This window comes from Stegostoma tigrinum, chromosome 15 (assembly GCF_030684315.1).
Source record: "Stegostoma tigrinum isolate sSteTig4 chromosome 15, sSteTig4.hap1, whole genome shotgun sequence".
NCBI lineage: Eukaryota > Metazoa > Chordata > Chondrichthyes > Orectolobiformes > Stegostomatidae > Stegostoma > Stegostoma tigrinum.
Genome location: NC_081368.1, coordinates 14,528,957 through 14,545,235, shown reverse-complemented (window position 1 = coordinate 14,545,235; position 16,279 = coordinate 14,528,957). Strand labels below are relative to the sequence as shown.

The window sequence follows — 16,279 nt, the reverse complement described above, 5'->3', positions numbered from 1 at the left end:
CAGGGGGAGGCGGATCGAAGATGGACAGAGGAGAAGATAGGTGGAGAGGAGACAGACAAGTTAAAGGGGCGGGGACAGAGCCTGTAGAGGTGAGTGTAGGTGGGGAGGTAGGGAGGGGATAGGTCAGTCCAGGGAGGACGGACAGGTCAAGGGGGCGGGATGAGGTTGGAAGGTAGGAAATGGAGATGCGGCTTGAAGTGGGAGGAGGGGATAGGTGAGAGTAAGAACAGGTTAGAGAGGTGGGGACGAGCTAGGCTGGTTTTGGGATGCAGTGGAGGGAGGGGACATTTCCTTAGGCGACATGTTTTCTTTTTCATTAGGAACAGCAAGGGAGTAGTCACCTCGTTAGGGGTTTACTACAGGCCCCCCAATAGCAGCAGAGAGATTGAAGAAAGCATAGGTCGGCAGATTTTGGAAAAGTGCGGACGTAGTAGGGTTGTTGTAGTGGGTGGCTTTAACTTTCCCAATATTGATTGGAACCTCCTTCGAGCAGAACATTTGAATGGAGCTGTTTTTGTAAGGTGTGTTCAGGAGGGTTTCCTAACTCAGTACGTTGACAGGCCGACGAGGGGAGAGGCCATTCTAGACTTGGTGCTCGGAAACAAGCCAGGGCAGGTATCAGATCTTGTGGTGGGGGAGCATTTTGGTGATAGTGACCATAACTGCCTCACATTCTACATAGCTATGGAGAAGGAGAGGATTAGGCAAAATGGGAGGATATTTAATTGGGGAAGAGGAAACTATGATGCGATTAGACATGAGTTAGGAAGCATGGACTGGGAGCAATTGTTCCATGGTAAAGGCACTATAGACATGTGGAGACTGTTTAAGGAACAGTTGTTGCGAGTGATGAATAAATATGTCCCTCTCAGACAGGCAAGAAGGGGTAAGATAAAGGAACCTTGGATGACGAGTGCGGTGGAGCTTCTCGTCAAAAGGAAGAAGGTAGCTTACATAAGGTGGAGGAAGCTAGGGTCAAGCTCAGCTCTAGAGGATTACAGGCAGGCGAGGAAAGAGCTCAAAAATGGTCTGAGGAGAGCCAGGAGGGGGCATGAGAAAGGCTTGGCAGAACGGATTAGGGAGAACACAAAGGCATCTTACACTTATGTGAGGAATAAGAGAATGGTCAAAGAAAGAGTAGGGCCGATCAGGGATAGCATAGGGAACCTGTGTGTGGAGTCTGAGGAGGTAGGAGAAGCCCAAAATGAGTTTTTTGCTTCTGTCTTTATGAAAGAAACGAACTTTGTAGTGAATGAAACCTTTGAAGAGCAGATTTGTCCTCGGCTGCTTTGGGAAACGAGAAATGCAATTACTTTACCACTTGCGAAGATCTTTGCATCCTCGCTGTCCACTGGAGTCGTACCTGAGGACTGGAGAGAGGCAAATGTAATTCCTCTCTTCAAGAAAGGAAATAGGGAAATCCCCGGCAATTACAGACCAGTAAGTCTCACGTCTGTCGTCTGCAAGGTGTTAGAAAGGATTCTGAGGGATAGGATTTATGACCATCTGGAAGAGCATGGCTTGATTAAATGCAGTCAACACGGCTTTGTGAGGGGCAGGTCATGCCTCACAAACCTTATTGAGTTCTTTGAGGATGTGACTAGATAAGTTGATGAGGGTCGAGCTGTGGATGTGGTGTATATGGACTTCAGCAAGGCATTTGATAAGGTTCCCCATGGTAGGCTCATTCAGAAGGTCAGGAGGAATGGGATACAAGGGAACTTAGCTGTCTGGATACAGAATTGGCTGGCCAACAGAAGGCAGCGAGTGGTAGTAGAAGGAAAATATTCTGCCTGGAAGTCAGTGGTGAGTGGTGTTCCACAGGGCTCTGTCCTTGGGCCTCTACTGTTTGTAATTTTTATTAATGACTTGGATGACGGGATTGAAGGATGGGTCAGCAAGTTTGCAGATGACACCAAGGTTGGAGGTGTCGTTGACAGTATAGAGGGCTGTTGTAGGCTGCAGCGGGACATTGACAGGATGCAGAGATGGGCTGAGAGGTGGCAGATGGAGTTCAACCTGGATAAATGCGAGGTGATGCATTTTGGAAGGTCGAATTTGAAAGCTGAGTACAGGATTAAGGATAGGATTCTTGGCAGTGTGGAGGAACAGAGGGATCTTGGTGTGCAGATACATAGATCCCCTAAAATGGCCACCCAAGTGGACAGGGTTGTTAAGAAAGCATATGGTCCCAGGGCAGAAATGGCTAACATGAGGGGTCATAGTTTTAAGCTGGTTGGAGGAAAGTATAGAGGGGATGTCAGAGGTGGGTTCTTTACACAGACAGTTGTGAGAGCATGGAATGCGTTGCCAGCAGCAGTTGTGGAAGCAAGGTCATTGGGGACATTTAAGAGACTGCTGGGCATGCATATGGTCACAGAAATTTGAGGGTGCGTACATGAGGATCAATGGTCGGCACAGTATCGTGGGCTGAAGGGCCTGTTCTGTGCTGTACTGTTCTATGTCCATCCTGGGCCTCCTGCAGTCCCACAACGATGCCACCCGAAGGTTGCAGGAACAGCAACTCATATTCCGCTTGGGAACCCTGCAGCCCAATAGTATCAATGTGGACTTCACCAGCTTCAAAATCTCCCCTCCCCCCACTGCATCGCCCTCACTAGCTGTCTCAAAACTCTGGCTCAGAGTGTCAAATCAGACCTTTTGCGTTACGTTTGGTTTGGTATTGAAAACACCTGGATCGCCCAGCTCTAGTGACAGACTCCTTACCCATTTTTTTACCTCCTTTCGGTTTGTCATTTCCTTTGGAACCTGGAACGGAAGGGTGATCTGTTGGACAGATGGAAACTTTAAGAACTAAGAACATCAAAGCATTAGTAGAAATAACCTCTCTATGACTCTTCCCGATAGCTTGTCTCCCTTTTGCAGAAGTAAGCGCTGCCCACTCCTATGTCTGGATGCTGTCAAACCCCCAACATTTAGCAGTGCTGGGCTTGAATATTCTGCTCGGAGCAGTAGTCAATCATCAGTTCATGGTCATCAGAACATTTTGCACTTCTGCACTTGAGGGATTACAGTTGTTCTGTTTTTTATTAATCTGACACACAACTAGCTATTAATGGGACTTTCGTTAAAACTGCTAGGTTATTCGTGATCACATTTCTGAACATCTGTTTCAATTTTAAAAGAAGACATTGTGCAAATATAGAAACTTAACACTGCTTTGTATATCCTTTGGAGAAGTAGATTAGTCCCACCATTGTTCAGGGCATTTTGGTAGAGTTCTGGTAGTTTCACAGACGACAGATAGGGCTGACCTGTGCCTAGATAATTCTACAGTAAATAGGACAGGACACTACTGATAACTGTTGGATTGCTTGCACTAAGTTGCCCTGTAGTGTTCAGGGACATGCAGGTTAGGTGGATAAGCCACTTCCCATGGAGCTGTAGGTTATGGGGACAGGGTGGCTTGGTCTTCATCGGGCCAGTGTAGACCCCATGTGCCAAACAGCCTCTCTTTGCACTGTAGGGATTCTACGATGGAATACATTTCAGGCATGTTGCCGCTTCATGATTTTTCTCCCGCCTCTGATACATGGGGGTCACTTGCACCTACATTTTGATCCATTCCAAGGAAAAATCATATGAGACATGAAACATTAACTCTATTTCTCTCTCCTCAGACGCTACCAGGCCTAAGTTTTCTCCAGCAAATTTCTTGTTTTTATTTCAGATCTCAGCATCTGTTGTACTTTCTTTTTATTTGAATGCTATTTTAATTTTAAAATCAATAATACCAGGTGTAGTTCTTAGGCAAGGATGCTAGGTCTCAAACTCTGAAGTGAAATCCCTGAATGACCTTTTAGGATTTCCTTCGACTGCTGAGGGGAGGCAGGGCACCAAGACCAATCCAACTCAGTTGTGACTGTCTCATTATGTCTATAGTGCTTGGTCAGCACCAGAGTGTCTGGTGTTATTCAATGATTCAATTGAATCCTTACAGTCAGGAAAGAGGCGATTCAGCCCATCAAATCTGCACTGAGCCCTTGAAGAGCATCCCATACAGACCCAACCCTATCCATGCATTTCCCATGGCCAATGCACCTCACCTCCACATCTCCGGACTGTGGGAGGAAACTGGATCATCTGGCAAAAACTTGCACAGACACGAGGGGGAATGTGCGAACTCCACACAGACAGTTGCCCGAAACTGGAATTGAACCTGGGTCCCTGGTGTGAGGCAGCAGTGGTAACAGTGTCGTGGCACTTGATCTTCAGAAGCTTCCAAAGGCAGCTCCAGGAGAAGTGGATGAGCTTCTTGGTGTGATGCTGGCCCATCTATTGCATACATGGAACAGACTGCACAAGACTATTGCTTTATAGGCTTTCAGAATGGTCAACAGACTTCCCCTTCTTCCTTCCCAGCTCAGTGTTTGAAGTCTGCTTAAGTCTAGACCTGCTTTGACAATTGTTGTATGTTTCATTGTCCGTGTGGATTACTTGTGAGAGAGTGTACTTCTGAGATAAAATGAACCTATCCACTGCTGACAGGCTCTAGTCATGAACTGAAACTTTGGACTTGAGGTAGAGCTTACCTGGAGCAGTTTGGGACATTACTTCAATTTTTCCTTATAAGACTGTGAATTCAAGGCTGTTACATGCATTGGGGAACAAGTGCAATGTTGGATGGCCAGCTGTAACCTGTATTTAGTGCACTGTCATTGACAAATCAGAAATTGTAAATTATCTCCTTGGAGACCTTGGGTTTTGTCTGGAGTCCTCTCAGATTGAGCAGTATATGTGATATCTACCTTTGATGCCAGGAATGTGGAAGCCTTAACTGTACTTTCAAATCATAAGATGGTTCCCTTGCAGAAATATGATGCAAAACTTTAATTTCATGTTTCATTTCCAATTTGAGTTTAAACTCTTGTAGGTAACTTCCTAAGTTATTTGTGAAGCACCAACGCCAAATGGATTTTGAACTCAAATGACCCCACCATGACAGATCCTGTCTGCTGTGATTTCTTACCTGAGTCATCATTACCTCCCTTTCCAGGGTTGTCATTTCTGTCATCAAGAGCATCGGACAGGTCAAAATCGTTCATGTCTAGAATTAGAAAAGAAATGAATTCAAAAGAAATCCAGGCACAGTCGTTGCAGTACTGATGATGTTTGGGTCGTGAAGCAGTTGTGGAATAAGTGAGCTTGCAAAATGGGAGATCTGAACAAATCCAGAGAGTTTCAGCAGCAAAAGAACTAAACTATGAGAGGGAGAAGAAAAGACCTTAAGAATTGTGATCTCTGGATTATCGGTTGAGCTGTGTACACATTGGTTTATGGATGGATAGATGAAGGAGATGAAGATGGAGCTGAAGCAGTGGCCAGGGAGAGGGAGATTTCATTTCCTGGGGAACAGTTATCAACATAGTGACTGGTTGCACCTGAAGAAGGGAGATGGGCCATAATGGAGGCATGAATAAGTATCTCCCCCAAGATTTTAAAGCAGTAAACCGGATAGAGGTGGGGGATCATGGAAGATCAGGCAGAAAAACTATTTATAAATAACATTTCTAAACCAAAGGGAAGTGAGTACAGTAATTGCAATAATATAATTTAAGGCAACACAGGTAAAGGATTTTTTTAAAAAAACATATAACATAAGTAAATCACAAAAGTAATAAACATCACAGTGTATGCTATGAATGCCAAGATGGCCAATAAAGATGGCCACTACCTGCACATGTGGAGTTTGTAGCCTTTGCCCAGGCTATGAATCAGCAATAAAATTGTGATGGCTTTTTTCCTTCATTCATTCATGGAATGAGTGTGTCGCTGACTAGGTAGCATTTATTGCCCACCTCTATTTGTCTAGAGGGCATTTAAGAGTAACCCACATTGCTGTGTGTCTGGAGTCACATGTAGGCCAGACCCTGTAATGATGACAGTTTCCTTTCCTAAAGGATATTAGTGAACCAGATGGGCTTTTCCTGACAATTGGCAATGGCTTCGTGGTCATCATTATACATGTTTTAGTCCTTTTTTTATTGAATTCATATTCTGCCCTAGTGAGATATGAATTTGGGTCCCCAGGACATGATCTGGGTCTCTGGATTGACAGTCCAGCGATAATACCACTAGGCAATCACCGTGGTTATAGAGTCACAGTGGGATTGCCTGGCTGCAATAAGGAAAGTTCTGGCTGACAGAGGAGTTGATGTGGTGGAGATCTTCTCTCAAATCAGGTGGACCATGCAGAAAGGATCCCTGGTGCAAAAAAGGAAACCCAGGGGAAAGTCACAGAGACACAGACTCTTGAGCTTGAGGAAGAGGTAAAGAAGGTGAAGTTGATTTGGATGTGAACATAGGAGGTATGGTTATTAAGTTTGCAGATGACACCAAAATTGGAGGTGTAGTGGACCGTGAAGAAGGTTACCTCAGAGTACAACAGGATCTTGATCAGTTGGGCCAATGGGCTGAGGAGTGGCAGATGGTATTTAATTTAGATAAATGTGAGGTATTACATTTTGGAAAGGCAAATCAGGGCAGGACTTGTGCAAGTAATGAAAAGGTCCTGGGAGCTGTTGCTGAACTTACAGTGCAAGTCCATAGTTCCTTGAAAGAAGAGTCACAGGCAGACAGGATAATGAAAAAAGTGTTTGGTATGTTTGCCTTTATTCATCAGTGCATCGACAACAGGAGTTGGGAGGTTATGTCGAGGCTGTACAGGACATTTGTTAGGCTACTTTAGGAATACTGTGCTCAATTCTGGTCTCCCTGTCATAGGAAGGATATTATTAAGCTTGAGAGAGTGTTCAGAAACGATTTTCAAAAATGTTGCCAGGGTTGAAGGGTTTAAGCTGTAGGGAGAGGGTGGATAGGCTGGGGCTATTTTCCCTGCAGCATTGGAGGCTGAGGGGGTGACAATATAGAGGTTTATGAAATCATGAGAGACATGGACAGGGTAAATAGACAAGGATTTTTCCTTGTGGAGGATGAGTCCAAAACTAGAGGGGGTATAGGTTTAAGGTGAGAGGGTTAAGATTTAGTAGGGACCTAAAGGGCAATTTTTTCACACAGAGGATGGTGCGTGGATAGAATGAGCTGCCAGAGAAAGCGGTGGGGACTGGTACAATAATAACATTTAAAAAGGCACCTGGATGGGTACATGAATAGGTCCGGGTTTACAGGGATACGGGCCAAATGCTGGCAAATGGGACTAGATTTATCTGGGATATCTGGTCAGCAAGAACGAGTTCGACTGAAGGGTCTGTTTCCTTCCCTTACATCTCTATGACTCTAAAACAATGAGAGGTATCTATAGGTAAAGACAACAGCAGCCAAGAAAAACAAAACATTGGGAGTGTAAGAATTGAGCCAAAATGGCTTTTCTCTGGGCCATCGTATATGTGAACAGATATGAATGTGCTATAAGTAATTTTTGTTCTGTCGTTGGGCTTGTTCTCAAATGGGATCATATCAAATTAATACAACAGTACAATTCAGTAGGTGCTGAATTTCTTTTTAATCGAACATATGTTAAATCAAATCCAAGCTTTCACTGTGGTAATAAAGGTGTTATAACGATGTTTCATGCCACCTTTTGTGCATGCCTACTCTTTGCACCACTTAGAGGTAGTGTTCACACAATTCACAGTCGAATAAGGTTCACCTATCAAAATGGTCACCACTGTTATGACCATCAGACGCCTCAAGGTATTTGACGGTGTAATTCCCATTATAACACAGCGAACACAGCTGCCAACTTGTGTTCAGTAAACTCCCACAAATAGCCAAATAGTGGCCAAATAATCAGTTTTTTCAGTGGTGGTGATTGAGGGATAAATCCAAATATTGGATAACTACTTTTCTTTGAAACAGTGCCATAGGATCGTTTAGATCCACCCAAGGAGGTCGCTAATCATGTCAGCTTGACATCCAAAAGGCTGCACCTCCAACAGTGCAGTGATTCCTCAGCACTGAACCATAGTGTCAGCCACTTAATGTTTATGCTCAAGCCCTGGAAGGGAACTGAGACATGAATCATGTACTTACAGAGAATTAAAGTGATTGCCATAGGTTAGTGGCATATTTATGGGTAATCCCTGCAAAATTAAATAACTTTGATTGAATTTTTAAAAAATTGTTACGTGTTGTAACAAAGCAGCTTGAGGAAGTAAGGAGTTAAAGTGTAGGTACAGTACATAACCTACAGCCTACAGTGTTACAACTTGTTTTGTTTAATTATTTTAAATACAATAAAGATTGTGTTGTTAGGAAAACATCGAATATTGTTGTGTAATTGTGGTGATTAATTAGCTGAGTGTTCACATATTTTTAAGGTTAATGGCCCCTAAGCAGGATCATAGCACATTACTGAAGCATGGTGCAGGGTGGTCAAGCCTGGAAACTGAATATATAGTGGAGGAAGTGGGACGTAGCAAACTAACAATAAATTAGAGATTTACCAAAACTGATATAAGCAAAATAGTGGCACTAAAGAATTACAAAAATCAAATCCAGAAGGTTTTCGATCCTGTGTTTTTAAAGGAATTGGGTGGGAACATTGCAGATGGTAATCTTCCAAAGTCCTTTCAAGCTAGAAATTATTTCTCTGGATCAGACAATTGCACATGTTGCTTTGCTATTTAAGGAAGGTGAGAGAGAGAAACAGTCATTGTTAACTGTTCAGCTCAAAATCGATAAAGAAATTCCTAAAGCCCATATTTAAGGCTACAACAACTAAGCACCTCGATAAATTTCAGAGAGAGCTAGCATTGATTTGTAAAGGGTATGCTGGTATGCTCTCATGAACTCTCCAGGGTTAATCCCCTGGCTTGATGGGTAATGGTTCCGTGCGAGATATGCTGAACCATGAAGTTAGAGTTTGTGAAATCCTGCTGCTATTGATGGTCCACAGCCCCTCATGGATGCCTCAATATAAAAGGGACAGATTAGAGTACATTATAAGAATGTTCAATAGAAACAAAGCTCCAAAAGAAACACAGGAGTCCATGTACGAGGACAAAATGTCATGAAAAGGATAATCAATAAGTCTTTTGGAATGGAATGGAACGTTAGTATGCAACGTGAAGGGAGTATATTACAGTTAAACAAAATCCAGCTAGAATCCACATGGAAGTACTGTGTTCAGTTTTGGACACCAGCCCTTAGAAAGGACACACAGGCTTTGGGAGACTGTCCAAAAGACTATCAGCATAGTACCTGAATGTTAAGGTTTAATTAATAGCTGAACATATACAAAACTTGGATTCCTTAGCATTTCAGAAGGTTAAGGGGGCCATTTCTGCACAGCTTTAAATATATCAAGGAGACCTAATAGGGTTAGAAAACTATTTATATCAGTGGGGCATCCAGGATGAGATGGAATTGCCTAAAAGTTTGAGACAAGCCTTTCAATGTGTAATTAGGAAAAAGTTCTACACACAAAAGGATGGCTGTATTTTAACATTCTCTTCCTCAAATAAAACTGATTATGGGGGTAATAGTTAAATTTAAAACAGTAATTGATAAAGTTTGTTTATCAATATGTATAATAGAAAGATGAAGATATGTCATTGATCAGTTGTGATCTCACTTAATCGTTGTAGCATACTCAGCGATGCATTTCAGCTGTTTGATGGTAGCAAGGACTGATAAAAAGCACAATAAGTCAGTGATTTTGGTGCTTCGATATTAGCAGATACATTACCTCTATTTTCAGCCGGAAAAAAAAAACAAAATCTTTACAGAAACAATAAATGTGACACTTTTCCATGATCAAAAGCCACGGAACAAAGAGAACAGAGTATTATTTACAGAGAGAAAAGCTGCAGAAAGCCAGATCACAAATTGACTTGGGGGCACTTGTGCACAAAACACAGATAGCTAGCTAGCACCCAGGTGCAGCAGGTAATCAGGAAGGCTAATGAAATGTTGGCCCTTATTTCGAGGGGGTTGGAGTATAACAGTTGGGGAGATTGGAGGGTTTCAGCTACAGGGAGAGGCGGAACAGGCTGGGGCTATTTTCCCTGGAGCATCAGAGGTTGAAGGGTGACCTTTTAGAGGTTTATAAAACCATGAGGGGCATGGATATGGTGTATTGTCAAGGTCTTTTTCTGAGGGTAGGGAAGTCCAAAAGTAGACAGCATAGGTTTAAGGTGAGAGTGGAAAGAATTAAAAGGGACATAAGAAGAAATTTTTGGACAGAGTGGGTGGTGTGAGTATGGAATGAGCTGCCAGAGGTGGTGGTGGAGGCTGGTACATTTACAACATTTAAAAGGCATCTGGATGGGTGTGTGAACAGAAAGGGTTTAAGAGGGATATGGGCCAAATGTTGGCAAATAGGGCTAATTTAGTTTGGAAAACCTGGTTGGCATGAACACGTTGGACCAAAGGGTCCACTTCCATGCTGTACATCCCTATGACTCTAAGTCTTGCTGCAACCAGGTGTTGGTGGGACTGTATCTGAGGTACTGTGAGCGATACGGACCCCTTCTTTCAAGAAAGACATCATTCCATTGGAGGCAGTTCAGAGAAGGTTCACTGGGGTGATCCTTAATATGGAGGAGTTATCTTATAAGGACGGTACTCACTGGAATTTAGAAACATGAGGTATAGAAGAATTGAATTCAATGAAGAACTGGGGCAGCACAGTGGCTCAGTGGTTAGCACTGCTGCCACACACTGCTAGGGACCTGGGTTCGATTCCACCCTCGGGCGACTGTCCATGCGGAGTTTGCACATTCTCCCCGTGTCTGCGTAGGTTTCCTCCGGGTGCTCTGGTTTCTTCCCACAGTCCAAAGATGTGCAGGTGAGGTGGTTTGGCCATGCTAAATTGTCCATAGTACTGAGGGATGTGTAGATTAGGTGGGTGGGTCTGGGTGGGATGCTCTGAGGCTCAGTGTGGACTTGTTGGGCCGAAGGGCCTGTTTCCACATTGTACGGATTCTATGAAATGAAACATATAGGGTTCTTAAAGGAATGCTGACAGGATGTTTCCCTCACATGGGCGAGTCTAGGACCAATGGGTATAGTCTCAAAATAAAGGGGAAATTTATTTTCTTCGAGGGCTGAGAGTCTCTGGAACTCGTTGCCATAGACAGCCTGGGGTGGGAGAGGGTGGGGGCTGGCTCATAGAGTCATTGCATATATTTAAAATTGACAGATGCTTGACAAATAGGAGAATCAAGGGTTATGAGGAAAACAGTGGATGAAAGATGTTGGATGACTGCGAAACTATTGAATGGCAGAGCAGGCTTGAGGGGCCAAATAGCCCATTCCTGTTTCTAATTCTTACAATCTTATTGTCAAGGGAAGGTCAAGTTCAGAAGCTGAGACTAGAAGACAATTTGTCTCAACCTGAGACAGGGCCAGGAAGGAAAGTCGAATCAATGACAAGAACCAGTGTCAATAGATGTGAAACTGGAGAAACACAGCAGGACAGACAGCATCCAAGGAGTAGGAAAGTCAATGTTACAGGATGAAACCCTTCATCAGGATTGGGGAGCAGGAGGGGAGCCTAGAAATAAATAGAGGGAGGAAGGTGGGACTGGGGGAAGGGTAGGAGGGATGGTGATGGGGGGGGTGCAGATCAGGGGGGTATTGCGGTGGGTCGGGGAAGGATGGAGTGGATAGGTAAGTAAGAACATGGATAGTTTAGGTTGGGTCAGGGAGGCGAGGGGATAGAGAGGGAGAAGGCTGGGAGTGGAGGGATTTTGAAGCTGGAGAAGTCAATATTGAGGCCACTGGGCTGTAAGCTCCCAAGGCAAAATACCAGGTGTTATTCCTCCAGTTGGGAGGAGGGCAAGGATGGACATCTGGCCAGGGGATTGGGAGATGGAATTAAAATGGTTGGCAACCGAGAGGTTAGGTTGAAGAGGCATGCAGAGCGCAGATGACCCATGAACCGGTCCTTGAGACTGCGTTTGGTCTCCCCAAAATAGAAGGAATCACATTGGGAGCAATGGATACAGTAGGTCAGGTGTGCAGGTGAATCTCTGCTGGATTTGGAAGGATTGTTTGGGGCCTTGGACAGGGATGAGAGGGGAGGTGTAGGGGCAGTTGCAGGGAAAGGTACTGGGTATGGTGGAGGGATTGGTGGAGAGTGTAGAACTGATAAGGGAGTCATGGATTGGATGGTCCCTGTGGAACGCAGACAGAGGCGGGGAAGGAAATATCTCTTTGGTGGCGGGTTCTGATCTGTCTGTGGCTGAAATGTCAGTGGATGATGCATTGGATTCAGAGTTTAGTGGGCTGGTACGTGAGGTCAATGGGGACTGTATTATTGGTGTTGGGGGTAGGGGTTTTGAGAGTGGATGTGTGGGAAATGGAAGAGAAGCAGTCCAGGGCATCCTTATTTACAGAGGAGGGGAATAACCTGCTACCTGCATCAACCTATCACCTTCCCGCCGACCCTTCCGCCAGTCCCACACCCCACCCCCCCTTATTTACTTGTGGGGTCTCCACCCCTCCCCAGTCCTGAGGAAAGGTTTCAGCCCGAAACGTTGACTTTGCCATCTGACCTGCTGTGCTTTTCTAGCTTCGCACCTTTTTAGTCCGGCTTCTAGCATTTGTAGTCCTTACTGTCTACGAGAATCAGTGTTTCAGGCAGGGCTCCAACGTAGGACTCACTGATGTTAAAGTGGAATGAATCCAAAATGAGATTTAGAAAAATTTAGCGTACACTAATAATGATGGTCATCAGACTCAGATGTATACAGCACAGAAGGCAGCCATTCCATCCATCATGTCCATGCCCCTTCACAAAGGTCTGATTCCACTCATCCAATATTCCAGCTCTTGATCCACTGCCCTGGAGACTACCTGTAGATATTCATACGAGTTGTGATTGGTTTAATGCTATGACAGTTTCTAACTCTTTACGTGTGGAGCCACAGGAGATGGGCGGGATATTAACCGAATATTTCGGGTCAGTATTTCAGTTGGAGAAGGACATGGAAGATACGGACCTTGGGGAAATAAATGATGTCTATTACAGAAAAGGAGGTGCTGAAAGTCTTAAAATGCATAAAGTCAGGCAAATCCCTGGCACCTGATCAGATGTTCCCCAGAACTTTGTGGGAAGCTAGGGAAGAGATTACTGAGCCGCTTGCTGAGATATATGTATCATCAACAGCCACAAGTGAGGTGCAGGAAAACTGGAGGTTGGCTAATGTGGTGCCATTGTCTAAGAAATGCTGTAAGGAAAAGCCGAGGAACTATAGACCTGTGAGCCTTATGTAGGTTAAGTTGTTGGAGGGGATTCTGAAGGACAGGATTTACGTACATTCGGAAAGGCCAGGACTGATTACGGATGGTCAATATAGCTTTTTTGAAGAGGTGACAAAGAAGATTGATGAAAGCAGAGCGGTAGACGTTGTCCATACGGACTTCAGCAAAATGTTTGACAAGGTTCCGCATGGTAGACTAGTTAGTGAGGTTAGTTTACAGGGAATCCAGGGGGATCTAGCCCATTGGATCCAGTATTTTCTTGAAAGTAGGAGACAGAAGGTGGTGGTGGAGGATTACTTTTCATACTGGAGGCCCGTGACCAGCAGAGAATCAATTCTGGGTCCAGTACTTTCTGTCATTTATATAAATGATTTGGATGTGAACATAGAAGGTATGATTAATACATTTGCAAACGACATCAAAATAAGTGGTATAGTTGACAGTGGAGACTATGTCAGAGTATAACACGACCTTGATCAGATGGGTCAATGGGCTGAGGAATGGCAGATGGAGTTTAATTTAGACAAATATGAGATGTCGCATTTTGGAAAGGCAAATCAGAGCAGACCTTGTACACTTAATGGTAGGGCTCTGGGGAATGTGGCCAAACAAAGAGACCTAGAGGTGCAGGTGCATAGTTCCTCGAAAGTGAAGTCACAGGTAGACAGGGTGGTGAAGGTGGTGCTTGGCACGCTTACCTTCATTAGGCAGCGCACTGTATATAGGACTTGGGATGCCATGTTGCAGCTGTACACAACATTGGTGAGGCCACTTTTAGAATACTGTGCATAATTCTGGTCACCCTTCGAAAGGAAGGATGTTGTTAAACCTGAGAGGGTGCAGAAAAGGTTTACCACGATTTTGCTGGGATTGGAGGGTTTGAGATATAGGGAGAGGCTGAATAGCTATAGTTTTTCGCTCTGCAGCATTGGAGACTGAGGGGTGGCCTTATAAAGATTTATAAAATCATGAGGGGTATGGATAGGGTGAATAGACAAGGTCTTTTCCCTGGGGAGGGCAAGTCCAAAACTACAGGGCACAAGTTTAAAGCGAGATGGGAAAGATTTAAGAAGGACCTGACAGGAAACCTCTTTTACACAGAGGGTGGTGTGTGTATGGAATGATCTGTCAGAAGAAGTGGTGGAGGCTGGTACAATTACAACATTTAAAAGACGTCTGGATGGGTACATGAATAGGAAGGAGTTATAGGGATATGGGCCAAATGCTGGCAAACAGGATGAGGTTAATTTAGAGTATCAAGTTGGCATGGATGAGTTGGACTGAAGGATCTGTTTCTGCGATGTATGACTCGAGCTGTATATCTCAACCAAGCTTTCAGGCAGTGAATTCCAGACTTCCAACACCCTATGAGTGAAAAAATGTTTTCCTCAGCTTCCATCTTTGCTTTCTACCTCGTTCCCTAAAACTATGCCCTGGATACTGGCTATTTTTCTCATGGAAAAGTATCTTCCTGTATATCCTATCTATGTGCCTCATAAACATCTATCAGGTCCCCTCTCAACCATTGCTGCTCCAAGCAAACCAACATCCAATCTTTCCTTGTAGCTCAGTTCCTCCAGCTCAGGCAGCATCCTGGCTAAGTTCCCTCAGCACCCTCTCTAGTGTAATTACATCCTTCCTGTAATATATGCCCAGTACCCCACACAGTACTCCAGTTGTTGCAAAGCTAACATTACGCACAGTTTCAGCATAACCTCCCTGCTCTTGTGTTCTATGCTTCTGACAATAAAGGCAAGCATCTCATAGACCTTCTTATCTACCTCTCCTACCAACTTCAGGGATCTGCGGATATGCACATCAAGGTCCCCTGAATCTTCATTACTTTCCAAGGTTCTCCTATTCTTGCTTCCCCCTGCTATCTCACACTTATCCAGGAGGTCTTAACGAGAGGAGCTGCACGTATGGAAGAGGCGCTGATTAAACAAACAACCCTGTGTAATCAACAAAAATTGCAACTATTGATATGGTCTTCTGTAAATAAGATCCACAACTCTGTATCAAGGCTGTCACGTCTCACCGTTTTACAACCTAAAAGTCCAGTAATTGTGGGGGAGAAGACTTACCAGTGTCTCCCTTCTTCGGTGGTTTTTTGGGAGACTTTGTGGGTTTACGAGGAGCTGGAGTCGTTTGAATCAAATCCCATAAATTAAAATCACCTATAGGAACAAAGAGAAAGGCACTTCTATAAGACGAGAATCATTCCTCACTGACACCTACAAGAAACCAACAGCTTTTGAAGCAATGTTCAGCTTTAAGATAAAACCGAGATATTCAAAGAAAAATAAAGGCAGTGAGATTCACGAGTAAACGTGAATTAGATCCCAGCGGAAATTGTGAACTGGGCCTGCCCTTCCGTTTGGTGCTAACTTTCTGTGGAATGGTGTTTTCTTGAGTTTTATAAATAACAATGGAGGAATCATTTTCGAGGTTAGCCACAGGCACCTTGTAAGTAGCTCATTTTATTGGTTCTGATTGGACTTGGGTCAACCTGGTGGACAGGTTCACATTAAAACAAAGCCTTGTTTTCGCTTGTACTTTTTGACCTGGGATTTGAAGCTGGATTTGGTCTGACGTGGGGCAGCTGGCCCACCTGAGCCACAAAATGGATGTGACACTCCCATTATACTATACACTGCCCTGCAGAAAGTTGGTGCTTTGCCTCAATGAAGGCATCAGGGAGGTGACTTCTGATGACTGCAGGCCAGAGGTGAGTAATGGGTAGTGGGGGTGATCGCAGGTATGGGGGTCGGGGATCACTTTCAGCAGCAGGGCCAGGGCTGTGGCTCTTCGCAGCACACACTTCCTGGAACTGGGTTCTTCAATCAGGCAGCAATTGAATCAGGAAACCTCAGGCATTCAAGGGCAAAAATGACCCAGATTTGATGGCCGTCTTCCCTGTATGGGACTCCTCTGTCCACGGCTGGGTTAACTGCAGCAACAGCAGATGTTGTTACACACCTCTCGAGCAGGTGGCACTTGAACCAGGGCCTCCTGGCTCAGAGGTATGGTCACTCCCAGCAGCAGTAGCAAGATGAGGCTCTTAAGTGGTCATTAATTGCCCACTTAA

General features: G+C 44.4%; 1 protein-coding gene across 7 annotated transcripts in view; it reads right to left on the bottom strand.

Moving 5' to 3' along the window:
* The window catches only part of cd99l2 (CD99 molecule-like 2), a 169,571-nt gene that overhangs the window by 27,499 nt on the left and 125,793 nt on the right, over window positions 1-16,279 (bottom strand). For 4 of the 7 annotated variants that reach the window (XM_059651349.1, XM_059651348.1, XM_048544488.2 and 1 more), the window contains exons 4-6: window positions 15,276-15,368; window positions 4,991-5,068; window positions 2,728-2,787 (exon numbers count right to left, since the gene is read on the bottom strand). In XM_059651349.1, the coding sequence (XP_059507332.1) occupies window positions 2,728-2,787; window positions 4,991-5,068; window positions 15,276-15,368 (231 nt within the window). The remainder of the gene's footprint in view (window positions 1-2,727; window positions 2,788-4,990; window positions 5,069-15,275; window positions 15,369-16,279) is intronic. The other 3 variants (XM_059651347.1, XM_048544487.2, XM_048544489.2) reach the window with 3 other exon arrangements.